Genomic DNA, 19,390 nt, shown 5'->3' with positions numbered 1-19,390 from the left:
GAGGGGGAGGGAGTGAACGAGGGGAGGGTGGAGCCCTGGGGAACCTGGCGGCGCTTCTCGGCTTGACCTCCGCGCGGGGCGAGTCCCCAGACGCCGCCGAGGCGAAGCTCCTCCGGCTGGGACGCCTAGGCACGATCCGCTCCAGGCCCCGGTCTGGCGCCGGCGGCAGGACTGGCCAAGGGCCCGCTCGGGATCCCGCCTGCGGATCGTACCCAGCATTTCTTCCCACTCAGATCGTGCACAGATTTCTTGTTTCTCTCACTTTTTTTCTCCCCCACTTTTAGGTTACTGAGGCCTAACATCGAATATTAGAAATTGTCAGTTTTATCCTTGCCCTTTTTTCTCGGTTTTGGCCAGAGTTAGTGAATCTTTTAGTTGATTTGTACTATGTTAGTGTAGAACGTGAACCAATTTTTATTCCCTCCGCTTTTGCTATTTTGAACATTTTAAGTGTTTTCCCCGCATTAATGAAGCTAAGCAAGAAATAGGAAAGAATACCATCGCCAAACCCCATAATTAGTTTAAACTCAACTTTAGCCTTTGCTTTGAAAGTCTAATCAGCTGGTCTAATAATGAAATGGGGATGTGGTGAAAAATTGTAGGTTCAAAGTTGTCTTCAGAGTGATAACGTGATTCACTGAATTAAGAAAAATTTGTAGCTAATATTAATATTTGCTCTTACCGAATGCATGGTTTAAGTTCATTGTTTAAGTGTCTAGTAAGAGTAGGTGATAAGATCACTAAATACAATGCGTAACTAATTTATCCAGGCGTATTTCGACTACTTTGGAAATTATTTGGCAGTCTACATACTTGATTGGCTGTTTTTTCTATACCCCCTTTTATTTTTTAAAAATATTATCTTTAGTGATATAGCTCTCATATCTTACACTTCACCCATTTAAAGTAGGTAATTAGGTTTGATAAATTCACAGTTGTGCTACTATCATCACAATCCATTTTAAAACATGTTCATTACTTCAAAATGAAACTACTGGTTAAGTTACTCCTTATTTACCCTTAAACCTTCCCCAACTACTAATCTACAGATTTGCTTATTCTGAACGTTTCATATAAATGGAATCACATACTGTGTGGGTTATTGTGACTGACTTTTTTCACAGCATAATGTTTGCAAAGTTCGTTAATGTTATTGCTTGTGTCCGTACTTCATTTCTTTTTATTGCTAAGTAATATTTCATTGTATGGACGTAAGTTTTACCCATTCATCTGTTGATGGACATTTGGGTTTTCACTGCTGCTTTGAACATGTGTATACAAGTGTGTGTGGACGTGTGCTTTCTTTTCCCTAGAATAAGTACCTAGAGTAGAATTTCTTGGTTGTATGGAAACTCTTTGATCAGCCTTTTGGGGAACTGTCAAACTCTTCCAAATTGTCTGCACCATTTTACATTCCTGTCAGCAGTGCGTGAGTGTTCCCATTTTTCCATATCCTTGCCAACACTTATTATTCTCAGTCTTTCTGATAGTAGCCATCCTACTGGGTATGAAATGGTATCTCTTGTTGATTTGCATTTCCCAATGGCTAATGGTGTTGAGCATTTTTTCATGTGTTGATTGGCCATTGTGTATTTTCTTCGGGAAAATGTCTATTTGGATCTTTTTCCCATTTTTCTTTGTATTTTTAAAAAAATTTTTTAATGTCTATTTTAGAGAGAGAAACAGAATATGAGCGGGGGAGGAGAAGAGAGAGAGGGAAACAGAATCTGAAGCAGGCTCCAGGCTCTGAGCTGTCAGCACAGAGCCTAACACAGGGCTCAAACTCCTGAACTGCGAGATCATGACCTGGGCCGAAGTTGGACGCTTAACCAACTGAGCCACCCAGGCGCCCCTAGGATAGTGTTTTAAACTTTATTGTAATATCAATTAAAATGATTTTGCTTTTAAGATGGGTTTAGACTGAGAAAGCTCCCTCTCCCTCTTAGAAAAAAACCTGAAAACAATAATAGACTTTTATCCACAGTTTTCCATAAATCTAATCCCAATTAAAACTATGCTGCAGTGGGAACTCTGCACCATGTGGAAATAACTTGTCCATTAATGTGTAGACACAGGCATTTAACTCCAAACTACTTGTGTGTGTGTGTGTATTTAAAATACCACTTTACTTAGCACTTAATTTTGGGTAGGCACTGAGTTAAATGGTTTATTGAGTGGCTTACGTATATACATAAAATTATTCATTATGAACCTAAGTCAAGTACTAGAGTTCTCCCTGTTTTGCAGGTGAGTCAACTGAAGTTTGGAGTAACTTGTCCAATTATTACACAGCAAAGCTACGACTAGAATCAATGGTTGGCTCAAGCCGAGTCTCTTAGCTGAGTTATTAATGGTAATAATATACCAAGTACCGACCTCTTTAGCTTCTTTAAATTTTAAAATATAAGATGTCTGGGTGGGGGGGGGAATAAGGTGTCTGTAGTTCTAGAGTGATACAATATTTTGAGTACTGTACATAATCTGGGATAGCAGGGATATTGTGTTATTTATGTATATCTAAGTTTTTTTTTAATTTTTTAANGCTTAACCGACTAAGCCACCCAGGCGCCCCTTTTTAATGTTTATTTTAAGAGAGAGACAGAATGTGAGTCAGTGAGGGGCAGAGAGAGAGAAGGAGACACAGAATCTGAAGCAGGCTCCAGGTTCTGAGCTGTCAGCACAGACCCTGATGTGGGGCTCAAACTCACGAACCTTGAGATCATGATCTCAACTGAAGTTGGATGCTTAACCGACTGAGCCACCAGGTATCCCAATTTATGCACATCTTTAAATAATGATGAATGCCTTTGGCCATGTGTTGAAAAATAGAGATCTTATATATAGTGTGGATGTAATGATCACAAGAAGTTGGAATTAGTTAAATTAATTACAGTTTATATGTGCTATATACACACCTAATGCAGTAGCATATTATGAACAGTGAGACACCATGAAAAGAGCATTGGAATAAAAGAAGATGTAGTCTTTAATCCTGTCTCAGTTAACTAGCCATGTCCTTATACAAATTGTATTCATTTGGTCTACAAATAATTAGTAAGTGTATACCATGTGTCAGGCATTCTTTTTTTTTTTTTTTAATATTTTTTTAATTTATTTGTAGGAGAGAGAGAGAGAGACAGTGTGAGCAGGGGAGGGTCAGAGAGAGAGGGAGATACAGACTCTGAAATAGGCTCCAGGCTCTGAGCTGGCAGTCAGCACAGAGCCTGACGCGGGGCTCGAACCCATGAACCGCGAGGTCATGACCTAAGCGAAAGTCGGACGCTTAATCGACTAAGCCACCCAGGCGCCCATGTGTCAGGCATTCTTATAGGCACTGAGAGTTCAGGGGTGAACAACATAGATGGAGGCCCAGCCAAGATGGAACTTAGAGTTCATTTAGAAATTCTGTTAAGCACTATGAAGGAGATAGAATTCTGTGGTAAAGAATAAGGAGATGGAGGTAGAATGGATATTTTAGATAGGTGACACTGAGCAGTATGTGATAAAGCAGAAAGGTCAGCATGGTTGGATGTATACAACAGAGGACATCTATAAAGCACTGTGCAACATGAATTATGTTAAACTCATTAGATATTATATCAGTTTTTTAAAGTAGGCTTTGTGCCCAGCACAGAGTCCAGTGTGAATTTTTAACTCACCATCCTGAGATCAAGACCTGAGCTAAGATTGAGCTGGATGTTTAACCAACTGAGTCACCCAGGTGCCCTGAACATGTAATCGTAGGTGTCAAAATTTTAAAGACCCATAGAACATAGTACTTAACCTTAGAAAGCTTATAGTCTAATTGGGCAGACTGGATGTGGAGATTAAAGGACTATAAGAGGAGGGGTGCCTGAGTGGCTCAGTCGGTTAAGCATCCGACTCTTGGTTTCGGCTCAGGTGATGATCTCGGGGTTTGTGAGTTTGAGCCTCACATCAGGCTCTGAGCTGACAGTCAAGAGCCTGCTTGGGATTCTCTTTCTCCCTTTCTTTCTGCCCCTTCCTCGCTCGCTCTCTGTCTCTCTCAAAATAAATTAAAAAAAAATACTGTAATAGGAGAGAAGAACAATAGATAATAGGATACAAGCCTTTCAGTCACAAACGAGGTTCATAAACCTCACTTTCCTAACCTGTAGAAAGAAAATAGCATGCTTTGGAGTGCCTGGGTGGCTTGGTTGGCTAAGCATCCAGCTTCAGCTCAGGTCACGATCTTGTGGCTTGTGAGTTCAAGCCCCACGTGTCAGGCTCTGTGTTGACAGTTCAGAGCATGGAGCCTGCTTCAGATTCTGTGTCTCCCTCTCTCTCTGCCTCTCCCCCGCTTGTGCTCTCTCTCAAAAATAAAACATTAAAAAAGAAGAAGAAAAAACTGGCATGTTTTGAGTACATCTGGAGTGCTAAGGGCTTTATATACATAATTTCATTTTTTAAAAACATTATTTCATTTCTGACAACAGCCCTATCAGATGGTATTCTCCCATTTTTTCAAAAGAGAAAATGGGAATTCAGCAGCAGGTTAATTGCCTAGGAGCTGAGCAAGGAGTCAGATGCTCGCACACCAACTGATTATTAAGCCACATACAGTTGAAACCTATGATAATAAAAATGTGATGAGTATCCATAGTGACCTGGGCTCCAAGCCAAATACAGCAAATACTGTAGGATTCAAATGACTGAAATCTGGCTAGTTGGGGGCAAAGACACCATAGAAGAGCCAGTGACAATTAAAAGCTGTTCCCTGTGCCTAGACTGCTCTTTCTACTCTTCCTACTCCTAGGAAATGTTTACTGTCTTTTTATGCACAAATTTACATGTCATCATCTTTGCATCCCTGAGGAAAAAAGTTACGTGCTCTTTACTCTCTTAATGCCTGTTATAATAACTTTTTTTTAAGGTAGTTTTATTTTTAAAACCATGAAAGCCATACATGGTAAATATTTTTTTAAATTATAAAATGTATGTAGTAAAAATTAAAAGTCCCTTCCCCACTCCACCCACACCTCCTAATCCCATTTCTGGAAGGTAACCACTTGAATTTTTAAATGTATATACAAGCATATGCAGATATTTATATACATTTTTAAAAACACGAATGCAGTCATACCATACATAAAAAACACTTCTGCAATTTGCTTTTCCCCTCACTTACAATATATCTTGGACATATTTCCTACCATTTCATATCTATCCCATTTTTCATGTCTGCATGTTTCATTTATGGATGTCCTATAGTTTATTTAATTTGTCCTTTGGGTGCACTTTTAGATTGTTGACTAATTTTTGCTATTATAAATAATACTACAATGAACTTGCACACTTAAGAGAGAACTTGCACCCTTTAACAGATCCCAAGAAGAATTACTTTGTTTAAAATTGCATTTGAAATATTGACAAGTAGGGGTCAGAGGAGCTCGTGACTCTTGATTTCAGGGTCATGAGTTGAGCCCCACACTGGGTATAGAGATTACTTAAATAAACTTAAAAAATAAAGTATTGGTAAGTGGTACCAAGTTATTCTAATAATTGTGGGGATTCCCCTCACCTACATACACATTGTGTTTTAATTACCTGTTTTCACTTGTCTCCCACCATGGAATGAGTTTCTTTCTTTCTTTTTTTTTTAAATTTATTTATTTCTGAGAGAGAGAGACAGCTTGAGCAGGGGAGGGTCAGAGAGAGAGGGAGACACAGAATCTGAAACACACTCCAGGCTCTGAGCTGGCTGTCAGCACAGAGCCCAACGCGGGGCTTGAACCCATGAACTGTGAGATCATGACCTGAGCCGAAGTCGGAATCTTAACTGACTGAGCCACCCAGGCGCCCCTGGAATGAGTTTCTTAAGGGCAAGGAAGGACTTCTTTTTTACTTCTCTATATCTCTAAAAACCTTGTATGCACATACACATGTTATTTATACACATATACGTGTGCATATACACACATATGTACATATATACATATACTACTCAAAGTATCAGTCCTGGATATTTATCCAACAAACATGTTTTAGTAGTTGATCGTGGTAAAGGTAAAGACCTATAGGAGAATAATAGGAGATGAAATTTGAAAAATGGATGGGGCCCAGATTGGAGAGAGAGCCTTTAATGTCAGACTAAGGAACTGGTGTTTAGTTCTATAAATAGTACAACTATAAAAGATCATAGGGGAGGGGGCCCTGGATGGCTCAGCCTCCAACTTGTGATTTCACAGTTTGTAGGATGGAGCCCTACATCGGGCTCTGTGCTGACATCATGGAGCCTGCTTGAGAGATTCTCTCCCTCTCTCTTTGCTTCTACCTGNGGTTAAGCATCCAACTTTGGCTCAAGTCATGATCTCACGGTTCATGGGTTCAGGCCCCCCGCATCGGGTTCTGTGCTGACAGCTAGCTCAGAGCCTGGAGCCTGCTTCGGATTCTGTGCCTCCCTCTCTCTCTGACCCTCCCCTGCTCACACTGTCTCTCTCTCTCAGAAATAAATAAAACATTAAAAAAATTTAAAAATTTTTTAAATAAATAAAAGTAACCCAGGGGTGCCTAGATGGCTCAGTCGGTTAAGCACCTGACCTTGGCTCAGTGATCTTGCAGTCAGTGAGTTCCAGCCCCACGTTGGGCTCTGTGCTAACAGCTCAGAGCCTGGAGCCTGCTTCAGATTCTGTGTCTCCCTGTCTCTCTGCCACTCCCCCTCTTCTCTCTCAAAAATAAATAAAAATTTAAAAAATTTAAAAACCTCAAAAAATATTTTAAATAGTTACCATGAAGAAACAGTCAGTTTGCTGGACAACTTTGGAGGTTCAGAGAAGGTTGGAAGAGCTCAGGAACTTGTATGATCCTGAAGGACTGTTTTATTTTTTTATTTTTATTTTTATTTTTTTAAGATTTTATTAATCTCTACACCTAGCATGGAGCTCAAACCTACAGCCCTGAGATCAAGAGTCATCTGCTCCCTCGACTGAGCCAGCCAGGCTCCCCAGCACTGTTCCACTGAATTATCAAATAAGTTGTTAGATCTGAAAAGTGCTTTGTAGATGTGAGGCCTACAGAAATAGTTCTTCTGTCTAGAGGTATATGTTTAAACTATCCACATTTAGTGTCCTATTCAATGCCTTTTTGGACAGAGGATCTATTTTGTTTAGGAGTTGTGTCTCAGAAATTTTCATAATTTTCTAACAATTATGCTTTGCTTCCCTTACCCATGTAAAAAGAGCAATTTGAATAATAAAATGTTAACATATACAGTGTTTATCTTAGAGAAGCCAAGTACAATTTGGCATAGTAGTTTTGAAATTACTTTATTCTGCCTTTTTTTAAATGGAGCAGTGCCAGAAATGGCTTCTGAATATGCCAGAATCTCTATTTCTCCAACAGCTTCTATTCTTCAAACTCCCTAGTCTCAGTAAAAGCAAACCAGGGCATGCTTAGCAACCTGCTGCCTGCAGGTGTACCCTTACCAACCCATGTTGTCGGTGCTGGTCTATTGAGGTTTAAGAGAAATATTTTTTAAAGCTCTTTTTTATATCAGTGGTTCAGTTAATCAAACCATCAACAAATTGGCATTCCTGATGATTAGACCTACATGTTTATTTCTAAATTCTTGTCTTTGCTCTCACCTCTTTTTCTCATAAATATTTTTAGCTTTAGGCCTGGTAGACCTTATCTCAGCTCCCTGCTAGTCAGTGCCAAATACTCAGTTTCTGAATGGTCCTGGACTTTGGCACAGCCTTCAAGTTTCAGCATTTCACCCATCCGGTAGAATATTCTGCCCAGTTAAAATTGGTAGTATAAATTCTGTCACTATATTTTGCCCTTCGGCATCCTATGGAGCCTGTGAAAACTCTACCTCATTTGCCAGCACATTCTCACTGCTCTATATTTAACTGAATTACATTTCATCAGTGGAACATACTTAGTCCCTGTGTATATTTAAATAAAACTGAAGAGACTTGAAAAACGGTTTTCCACAAATGCTAACCAAAGCTGTGTAACTGATTCTGCAAACATCAAATGTACAGGATAGCTCACTGTTTCCATGTTGCTATATACTAAGGAACTTCTTCATTCCAGGCTAGGAGATGTCCTAAAATGTAGCACAAATGACCAGTGTTAACGAAAAAGCACTTTCTTTTTTAAAAGTTTATTTATTTATTTAGAGAGAGACAGTGTGAGTAGAGGAGAGACAGAGAGAGAGAAATAGAGTCCCAAGCAGGCTCCTAACTCTCAGTGCAGAGCCCAATACAGGACTCGATCCCACAAACCATGAGATTACATTCTGAGGTGAAATCAAGAGTCAGATGTTTAACTGACTGGGCCACCCAGATGTCCCACGGAGCACTTTTTATAGTAGGATATTTTGGAATTGAGAGCAGGTAATAGATCTAGCTTCTTTGTTATGGTTAGGTGAAATTGACCTGAAGTTAGGGCCTGAGTTTGACAATTTCTGAAGGCCTGGTTTGTGTGGCTCTGTGCAAAGAAACATCTAAGATTTGTTCATCTAGATTTCTTTTTGTATCATTTCTTATTGTGATAAAGATTACTTGCAGTTTGAGTTCTTGCTTTTATACCTGGACCATTAGGTTTATGTTTTCATAGTAATTTGGGGTAATATGGTCTCTAACAGACAAGCTAAACTTGAAATGTGTAAGGGCTTCACATTTTATTCTATTTTTTAAGATTTTATTTTAATGTATTTATTCTGAGAGAGAGTGCATGTGCATGTGTGAGCCTGACCGGCGAGGGGGGAGGGGGGGGTGGCAGGGGAGGCAGAGAGAGCAAATCCCAAGCAGGTTCTGCACTGTCAGCACAGAACCTGATGCGGGGCTCAAACCCATGAACCATGAGATCATGACCTGAGCTTAAGTCATACCCTTAACTGCTTGAGCCACCCAGGTGCCCCTAGAAGTTCTTTATATATTCTGTATATAACATTAGCTACATTTCTATAGTATGTTTGTTTTTCTTAGGCTGACATGCATCATCATCATCTTCCAGAAAGGCAGGAAGTTTATATATTACACACTGTGTCTTCATGGAGATTCCTGTAGTGCTTCAGGACAGCCTCCTCTGTGTCTGATTTTGGCCCATGATTCATGACTAAAGCACATGAAATTGACTACCTTTCATAAGGTGGCCCTTTCTAAAGGTATCGTGTCTATCTTACATGTTCATTTTCACACAACCTGAAAATGTCAGTGACAGAAATGATCAAGACATGATAATGGATATGTGAGCAACTGTGGAATATTTTGATCTCTGGCTTATTTCTTTTCTTCACTATCATATTTTCCCCCATGTGATCTTTTTCTGACAAAGGGCTTTGTATCCCAGAGTCTTTCTGAGAACTTGAAAAATAAGAGGCACCTGCCATCACTTATTATCTCTGGTAATTGTAGTGCCATTTGAACTACTTTGAATGCTTTCTCCTATCAATACTTAATGTATTTGCCAACAGTTTGTGTCCAGGAAACAGTTGTCTATTCATGTTTCAGTTAATGTAGCCTTTTCCCATTAGGAATGAAACTTTAGGTGCTGAAATCTTGCTAAAGAAATTTAGCAGTTGACCAGCTTTCAGACCAAGAAAGAACTTTTTTTTATTGCAGATATGTCAGTTACCTGTTGATGCTATATATTGTAGTTATTAGAAGATTATACATAATTGAATGAAAATGACAACTTTAGACACTTATTATTATCACAACCCAAATTACCTTGTGATCTGCCTTTTAAAAAAATCATTTCCTAGATGAATACTACAAGAATCACAATACTTATTACATCTTTATAGGGGTTTTCCCTTCTATTTCCTTATCTAAAATTGTTTCTGTTATATAATGACAGAACTTGTTCTGAAAATTAACCTGTCCCAACCCTATTCTCATCAGGGGTCTTTTTTTTTCCCCCCAACATATTTTTATTTATTTTTGAGAGAAAGCACACACAGGAAGGGAGGGGAAGAGAACAAGGGAGAGAGAGAGAATCCCAAGCAGGCTTCTCGCTATCAGCACATAGCCTGGCATAGAGCTTGATCCCATGACCCTGGGATTGTGACCTGAGCCGAAATCAGGAGTTAGAGGCTTAACTGACTGAGCCACCCAGGTGCCCCCTCATCAGGCGTCTTAATAGCAGTATACATGTTACTTTGAGGCTTCTCTATTAACTCTTAGAGGTAGCAAGGAAGTGTTGAAGTTTCAGTCTGCTCTATGAACAGTTATAGATAGGAGTCTTTCAGGACTCCCTAAAAAGTCAGCCCTTGATTGACTTTTATCATAGCTGTGATGCTTTTCTATGAGCCTAAACCACAGTTCCCGGCCTTAATTCGAAGACGATACAGTTTATAGTGTTTCTTTTTTTTTCCCCTTAATGTTTATTTTGAGAGAGAGAAATTTAGAGGGGAAGCTGAGGAGGGGCAGAGAGAGAAGGAGAGAGAATCTCAACCAGGCTCCACACTGTCAGCACAGAGTCAGATGCAGGGCTCAACCTCATGAACTGTGAGATCATGACCTGACCCAAAATCAAGAGTTGGACACTTTTTTTTTTTATAGTTTATTGTTAAGTTGGTTTCCATATAACACCCAGTGCTCATCACAATAAGTGCCCTCCTTCATGCCCATCACTCCTTTTCCCCTCTCCCATCCCCATCAACCCTTAGTTTGTTCTCAGTATTTAAGAGTAAGAGTTGGACACTTGACTGAGCCACCCAGGTGCCCCAGTTTATAGTGCTTCTAAAACAAAAATGCGTGGGGCGCCTAGGTGGCTTAGTCGGTTAAGCATCCAACTTCGGCTCAGGTCATGATCTCAAGGTTCGTGGGTTCGAGCCCCACAACCGGCTCTGTGCTGACAGCTCAGAGCCTAGAGCCTGCTTCACATTCTGTGTCTCCCCCTCTCTCTGACCCTTCCCTGCTCACACAGTCTCTCTCAGAAGTAAATTAAAAACATTAAAAATTTTTATTTTACTATCTGCACACTTTTCTTTTAAATATTGACACTGAAATCAAACCTTTAGACTTAGAAAGTCCTCAAGAGATCCTCTGGTCCAATTCCTTAGCTCAAGGCAGCTAAGTTATCTCCCATCTCCTGTTTGAGACAATTCAAGGCACACAGAGATAATGGGACCAGGAAGTGGGAGAAGGGAGGAAGGGGGTTGTGGTGGTGATTGGCAAAAGAGCCATTCATTCATCCATTTATTCAGCACCTATTGTGGGTCTGCTATGTGTCAAGCACTTTTTAGACGTGTGAGTCAGCAGTGAGCAAGCAGATAAAATTCCTGGGGCATTGTAGGTGGGTGGGGTGGGGAGGATAGATAAGAAACAAACAAAATAAGTAAATACATGTAATATGTCATAGTGCTATGCAGAAATATGAAGGAGGGAAGAGAGGGTATATCATGGTCGGGAAGTGGGAGGTGCAGCCTGAAATGAGGTGAACAGGGAAGCTCTCATTGGGGTGACATTAAGCAAAAACTTGAAGATCAGGGAATACCAATGAAGATACTGAGAAGTATGTTTCAGGCAGAAGGACCATCAAATGTAAAGGTTCTGAGGCAATAGAACACCCAGTATGTTTGAGTAGAAGCAAGGACACCAATGTGGTTGAAATGAAATCCATGAGGTAGAGAGTAGTAGGAAATGAGGGACAAGATTATTGGCCTCATAGGGCAGTCTAAGGACTTTGGCTTTACTGTGATAAGTTATCAGAAAGTTTTGACCAGAAAAGTGCCCTGATCTAACTTTTCCCTTCGAAAGGGCACTCTGACTGTTGTATTGAGAGGAGACTGGGGAGGTCACAGTGGAAGCAGGAAGCCCTGTTAGGATGCTGTTGCAGTAATGTGGGCAAGAGGTGGTAGTGGCTGGAATCAGGGAGGTAGTGGCGAACTGAGAAGTGGCCAGATTCAGGATAGGCTTCTGAAGATTGACTCAACCTGACTGTGGGAATAAGTGGGGATCTTCAACCGTGTTAAACCCAAAGAACTCTAATTATAGAAACTTTAGACATGTTACAAAACTGATAGGCAAGACTTGTCAGCATGCTCAATAGTTTACTGATGAATATGAAAGGTGCGCTTTGAACTTTGGGTTAATACTCTTAACCTTACATATGTTTAAGTGAAATTTCAGCTTATTTTGAATACTGTTTACCTCTGTAGCAAATTTTTGTGGTTGATAAATATTCTTTGTAGCTTTCATTTCATATGCGTTGTACTTTGTTCTCAAGTGTCTATATTTTTCTTCAAGGTAGAAAATGTTGTTAGCCCAAATAAATCGAGATTCTCAGGGAATGACAGAGTTTCCCGGAGGAGGAATGGAGGCTCAACATGTTACCCTGTGCCTGACAGAGGCAGTAACGGTGGCAGGTGAGCAATTTCGTTTGGAGGGATCATGTGGGTTTGGAAATATCATTTATCTTAAGGGAGAATGAAAGCTCACAACACCGTGTTTACTTCCCTGTTTCTTGTTTAGCCAACGTGACAAAAACTATGCCTTTCTTCTCTTGCTGTGGACACTGGGTGCAGTAGAGCAGGGAAATAGTTTTTGTAAATGCTAGAAGAAATCCCATTTGAGTCTTAATCAGTCTGTCTTATGCCTAATTTTTGCTTTAAAAAAATAATTTAAACAGCACATACATATAATAGTTATCTAAAGAAAATAACTTTTTTTTATAATAGATGGTGACAATTTAGAAAATATGGAAGGTGTAAGCTTGCAAGCAGTAACCCTTGCAGATGGCTCTACCGCTTATATACAACACAATTCTAAAGGTATGTGCCTCATATACAGACCATGGGTTAATACCAGCAATATATAACCTCAGAGTTCGAACACTTGGCAGCTTACCCCCCTTCCCAGTCCATTCTAAAGCTGCCATATTGGATATTACCATTGCATATAGTAATTTTTAAATAATTTCAGTTAAATTTGTTTTGATGATTTGGGGACTGTCTTTGAGATATTTAGAATACATTCTGGGGTGTGAAAATTAGTGAGGAAGCGGGGAAGTGTCCCCAACCTATTTCTAATAAGACCTTTCCTGCTTTTTTACTTCAGGTTATTATTTATTTAATGTTTTTATGATACATGCGTAGAAGTATAGACATTTGGTTTTGCTTATATAACATCATCTGTAAATCAGTATCTCCTTTGCTCCAAGAAGTAGCCCAATTCTCAAATTCCTTGTTTTTATGGACACCTACTGAGCACATGTGTACATAGTCAAGGGACTTACATCACCCAGGAATGAGAATGACAACTGCCTCACATACACTGACATATCTGTCAGTCTTCCCAGGTTCAACTTCCCTGTAGTCAGCGTCACTGTTCCTAAGTGGCCTTGAAAATAGAGATTCAGCTCACGTAGCTTGCTGTGATGAGCCACTCTTCCTCTTGAACTTATTTAATTGAAAATTGGAGGGAGGAAGAATGGCTGAGGGAGGATTTTCTGCTTTCTATAGGATCACTGGATGTGTTTTTGAATTGCTTCAGAACATTGAGGGAAGAACCAAGATGAACATGATCTTAAGTAGTGTATGTTTTTATAGTTGATACCATTTTGAAATTGTATAAAGTTTAAGGTTTTTGCTTGTGCTAACTTATTGGCTTAAATCTTTTGTTCCAGATGGAAAACTCATAGATGGTCAGGTCATTCAGTTGGAGGATGGTTCTGCTGCCTATGTTCAACATGTACCTATACCTAAAAGTAGTAAGTATTTGATACTTACTTACCCTCCTGATTCTCATACTTGAGGATTTGTTACCTCCAGCTGCCTCGTACTGCCTAAACTTGGTTCAGGTCTTTAGTCTTCTTTCTGAAGGGGAGATCAGTAGATATCAAAGAGAGGCTCTAAAGACTATTTTTACTTCATTGAGACATTCCCTCAAAAATAATACAAAAGAAGTTACTGGACTATGCTCCAGAGATAAATGGACAATGGTCCTAAGTGAGTATTTATATTACTTGATCTAACTCCTACATGTGTCTCATTTCATTCTTTTTTTCCCCTTTCTTTTAACTCTCCTTATTCCTCAGTATATATTCTGAAAACAAGTATTCTAATATCTTTTTACCAAGCACTTACTTAGAGCAGCTTTACTGAAAAAGCTAAACATTCAAGGATTCATAAAGCATGTATAGGTTTTTATGTGTTTAATGGTTTATTGACTCTTGTTGCTGAGTTATCAGAATGTACTTAGAAGACCTGGGATCTAAATGTAAGCATTGTTCTTGAGCAGGGGACAGTTTGCGTTTAGAGGATGGTCAAGCAGTGCAGCTAGAAGATGGGACTACAGCATTTATTCACCATACCTCCAAAGGTAAAATAACTTTGGGAATAGGAATAAGGGAGAAATGGGAGTGTGGGAAAAATAAGATCTACCTTTACATGCTGAAGTGCTATCATGTAAATGAAGATTTGTGTTTGTTCTCCAAAATATAAGATGGCAGATTTTGGCGCAGTCTAAGGAAAAACTTTCTAGTAATTTGAGCTGTCGAGTAATGGATTGGAATAGCAAACTTCAAATAGAGGCTACTTTTCTTTTTTTATTTTAATTTTTTTAATGTTTATTTTTGAGAGCAGGAGAGATAGAGCATGAGTGGGGGAGGGGCAGAAAGAGAGGGAGACCAGAATCTGAAGCAGGCTCCAGGCTCTGAGCTGTTAGCACAGTGCCCGATGTGGGGCTCAAACCCATGAACTGCGAGATCATGACCTGAACTGAAATTGGACACTCAACTGACTAAATCACTCAGATACCCCCCTTTTTAAAAAAAAAAATTTAATGTTTATCTTTGAGAGAAGGAGAGAAAGAGTAGAGGCTACTTTTCAAATATGAAATTAAACATTTGAAATTTAAATTTTTGATTTTTTCCCTCTTAAATGTAATTTAACAAATCCTTTGCCTGTTGTGTTGGTCTTTAAAACTAAATAAAAATGTGTATGCGTCTGGGTGGCTCAATCAGTTGAGCTTCCGACTCTTGATTTTGGCTCAGGTCATGATCCCAGGGTCATGGGATTGAGCCCTCATTGGGCTCAGTGCTGAGCATGGAGCCTGCTTAAGGTTCTCTTTCTCCCGCTTTTTTCCTCACCCATGTTCACATGCTCTTCTCTATCAACTAGTCAATCAATCTAAATAAAATCTTAATCTTTATTTGAAGCAAATAGGGCAAAAATGTTGATGCTTTATATTAACTTCATGTAGGGAGGACCAGGGGTTTTAGGTGGAATGCTTAAGAGTAATGAACACAGCACTGCAGCCAGACTCTTGGTTTCAAATCTGGGTCTGCCGTCTTTTAGCTGTGTGACCTTGTTCAAATTATTTAACCTCCCTGTGCTTTAATTTCATCATCTGTAGAATGAGTATTAATATAAGTATCCACATCGTAGGGTAGTCATGAGGACAAAATGCAAACATTTGTAAAGCACATGGAACAATATTTGTCACATAGTAAATACTCAATAAATGTTATTTGTTATTACCTTATAAAATATTTTATAGAATGACATGTTTTAGAAAGACTGTAGTTGTGCAACCAAAGGGGGAGATTTGTTTTTAACTTAGAATACTTGAATTTATAAGTAAATTTGTTTAATTAAAATTCAGAACAAGTAAACTCTGAATTTTTTTCTCTAGCAGTGGAACTTAATCACAGGTTCATTGTAATTGTTTAGATTCATTATTATTTCACAATGCTGTATATATCCTGGTGTGGCTAAATTATTTACAAGGGAAAAAAAAGTCCATGGACCTTGGAGTCATACTGACATGAGTTTAGATTCTGGTTCCTCTACATACTGATTTTGACTGTTAATTGTTAGTTTTTAAATTTTTCTGTTTCCTAAATAAAGTGGCTTTATTTCCACAAACCTCTGCTTCCCTTTATGGAATGAGAGTGGTGAATATACCCACCTCACAGAATTGTTGTGAGGATTAAATGAAATCACACATGTTAGGCACGTGGACCAGTGCTCATAGAACTGCTCACTAAAAGTTCATTCACTTCTTCCTTTAAATATGTAACTCTATCAGACTTCCTTTAATTTAATGCCATTCTCTTCCACTCCCCCAGATAGTTATGACCAGAGTGCATTACAGGCAGTTCAGCTGGAAGACGGCACCACAGCATACATCCACCATGCAGTGCAAGTCCCGCAGTCTGATACCATCTTGGCAATTCAGGCTGATGGCACAGTGGCAGGTCTGCACACTGGGGATGCCACGATTGACCCCGACACCATCAGTGCTCTGGAGCAGTATGCAGCAAAGGTACAGCATTTTACAGCATCAAGAACATCCCAGATACAGCTTCTTTATTTTTCATTAAAATAAAACCAAAGAGTTTACTTTGTCAAATAAGAAACTAGCAATTCAAAGTCAAAATCAGATAGCCTTGAGGAGAAGATCAGCATGTATCTTAAAAGAAGGGAAGTGTAGAAAGAACTATTTGAATAAAGATAAAAGGAATGGAATAAGAGCTTCTAGAAAAGAAATGGTGACAGACAACTCACAAAAAGATATATATTCAACGATGAGTGCCATGAAAGAAAAAATATATAAATGGAACAGCTTATGAATTAAGAAGCAGAAATTAGAGATTGGAAAACATGAAGGGTAGTCTCAATTACATTTTACATCAGAAGGGCTGGGTTTTTTCCCTTGCATTGAACATAATATCTTTCATATAACCAAAAAGGGTTCCCCCGACTTTTTATAGTAGAAAATTTCAAAAATACACAAAAATAAATGATAATGAATCCCTGTGTACTTGTCACCCGGCTTTACAAAATGTAAAACTTTGTTAAGCTTTATTTTATTCCTACAGGTGTCCATAGATGGAAGTGAAAGTGTAGCAGGCACTGGAATAATTGGAGAAAATGAGCAAGAGAAGAAAATGCAGGTATGTAAAGCTACTTTTTTATATAAGAATCTCTTTCTCTTAGCATTTCCAGGCCCTTCTGTGGAAGAAGTAATAGCCAACTCACTTCCTCTCTAGGAAAATCTTTTCAGAGACAGCGTATATGTATTAGGCAGTTGCTTTCTCAAACTACCCCAGATCTCAGGGTTCTTTATGTGGATGCAGAATGGCACTAAAGAAATAGAAAAATCACAGAAATCTAAATGAAGTTTGTGTTCTGGAATCAAAGGCAGTTTGGGAGACCACATGACCTTCTGACTGCCTCCACTCATGGCAGTTTGTGGATCCTTTTTCTGGAGCTGCACCTTTCCTGGGCCTCACTCACCCTCACTACTTTTTTCTTTGTATCTTTTTGTTTCTTCCTCCCCCATCTTATTCCCTACATACTTTCCTTTTCACCTATTGAAGAGAAGGTCCAGCCTAGCTAATCATCATTGTTCCTACTGGGTAAAGCTGTTTATGCTTTTAGTACCAGACTGCTTCCTGGGCCATCGGTTGGCTGATCTTGTTTTAGATGCTCACCCTGGGTCCAGTCATTGGTTATCTTTTACCCAAACAACAGTCCAGAGCAGCAGTGCCTGTAAAAGTTTTTGCGGAAAAGATTGTATAGTAAATAAAAAGTATGTAGATATTTTCTCGGACATGTACAAGTGAAAAATCCAAAATTTAGATAATTGTAGCTTCTGTTTTGAATTCTGTGTTTGTGGGGGACGTGTTTGGGTGGGTGTCTTGGAGCTTGTGTATAATTAGTGTAGCACATTCTTGCTTTAATGTTGCTCCTTGAGAAAATATCAGCAGTTATCTCATATTTTGCTGCTTGCTCCCCCATAATAGTTGTTTGCATCCTATGAGAGTTTTATCATACTTAACTCCTATTCTAAAGTTACTGTTTCAGGGCCACAATTTTAACTTGAGCATTAGCATCACACTTAGTAACATGGAATGATACTTTTAGGGATTATTAAGAAGATTTTACATTTATAATAATAGTAAATGATAAAATAACTGAAATCACTGGTAGAAATTTGATGCTTCAAAACATTGCTGAATAGCCAGTATTTCTGTTTACTCTCTGAAATGGTATCATGAAGTGCCGGTAGTATAAACACAGTTTGCAGGTCACCAAGCCCGTCAGCTTTGAAAGTGTGTGAATCTTGGTAAATTTTTCAAGTTTTTGAATTCATAAAATGGAAACTATTTTTTGAACTGCAGGATGTCAAATCCACCTAAGTCATACTCTACTAAAATGCAAGCGTAGTGTAAATACATTCAAGAAATGTAGGTCAATGCCTTAGAGTCTATCTCTTATTAGTGACTAAAAATTAAGTTTTTAAATAATGGAATATTTTTAAGGAGAGATAGTTGTAACTACACTTGTAGTAAACTAATATAGAATGGGTTTTGCAAAAAATGAGTGAATTTACCACTGGGATTTATAACATTATAATATACTATTATCATAAAAGTCTATCTATTTTTATCAATAATTAACTTTTGGACCTAAAATCATAACTAGGAATTCAGTCCTGCTAAAGTAAAATGTCATAAAAAGCCCTGTTGCTGTAGAAATATAACCATTTGGTGTTAATGCTAATAGACAAAGAAACAGATGGAAGTTGAATAGGATTGTTTGTAACTGTAGCTTTTTCTCCTTTGCCTTTGTACCTCTCCTTTACAGACTAGGTGTGTGCTGTCCATTAGGGTAGCCACATGCGGCTGTTGAGCACTTGAAATGTGACCACTCAGAATTGAGATGTGTTGTGAATGTAAGATACACACACAGTACCTGAAGACTTACTATGAAAAAAAGAATATAAAATATCTCAACAATTTCTCATATTAACTACACGTTGAAATAATAATATTTTAGGGGCGCCTGAGTGGCTTAGTCGGTTAAGCGTCCGACTTTTGCTTAGGTCATGATCTTGCAGTTCGTGGGTTCGAGCCCCACGTCAGGCTCTGTGCTGACTGCCAGCTCAGAGCCTGGAGCCTGTTTCAGTCTGTGACTCCCTCTCTCTCTGACCCTCCCCTGCTCACGCTGTCTCTCTCTCTCTCTCTCTCTCTCCTAGAAATAAATAAAACATTTAAAAATAATAATAATAATAATATTTTAGACATATTGGGTTAAATAAAAGAATTACTAAAATTAATTTCACCTGTTTCTTTTTACTCTTTTTAAAATGTTTATTTATTTTGAGAGAGAAAGAGAGCGAGCGAGCAAGGGAGGGGCAGAGAGGGAGAGAAAGAAAGTATCCCAAGCACGGTTTGCACTGCCAGAATACAGCCTGACATGGGCCTCAAATTCATGTACTGTGAGATCATGACCTGATCCAAAATCAAGGGTCGGACACTTAACCAATTGAGCCACCCAAGTGCCCCTCTTTTTACTTTTTAAATGTGGCTGCTAGGGGCGCCTGGGTGGCTCAGTCGGTTAAGCGTCCAACTTCGGCTCAGGTCATGATCTCACGGTTCATGGGTTCGAGCCCCACATCAGGCCCTGTGC

The 19,390-nt window shown here is 39.0% G+C and overlaps 1 protein-coding gene across 4 annotated transcripts in view; it reads left to right on the top strand.

Annotated features, from left to right (window-relative positions):
- The window catches only part of ZNF143 (zinc finger protein 143), a 51,110-nt gene that overhangs the window by 172 nt on the left and 31,548 nt on the right, over window positions 1–19,390 (top strand). For 2 of the 4 annotated variants that reach the window (XM_077769136.1, XM_077769133.1), the window contains exons 2-8: window positions 8,952–9,130; window positions 12,219–12,337; window positions 12,650–12,742; window positions 13,597–13,680; window positions 14,208–14,291; window positions 16,042–16,238; window positions 16,795–16,869. In XM_077769136.1, the coding sequence (XP_077625262.1) occupies window positions 12,226–12,337; window positions 12,650–12,742; window positions 13,597–13,680; window positions 14,208–14,291; window positions 16,042–16,238; window positions 16,795–16,869 (645 nt within the window). In that variant the 5' untranslated portion in view covers window positions 8,952–9,130; window positions 12,219–12,225. The remainder of the gene's footprint in view (window positions 1–8,951; window positions 9,131–12,218; window positions 12,338–12,649; window positions 12,743–13,596; window positions 13,681–14,207; window positions 14,292–16,041; window positions 16,239–16,794; window positions 16,870–19,390) is intronic. The other 2 variants (XM_077769135.1, XM_077769134.1) reach the window with 2 other exon arrangements.

Source organism: Crocuta crocuta, unplaced genomic scaffold (genome assembly GCF_008692635.1).
Source record: "Crocuta crocuta isolate KB4526 unplaced genomic scaffold, BGI_CrCroc_1.0 scaffold255, whole genome shotgun sequence".
Taxonomy (NCBI): domain Eukaryota; kingdom Metazoa; phylum Chordata; class Mammalia; order Carnivora; family Hyaenidae; genus Crocuta; species Crocuta crocuta.
Note: the sequence above shows the minus strand (reverse complement) of the source record. Positions and strands in the feature narration are given on the sequence as shown.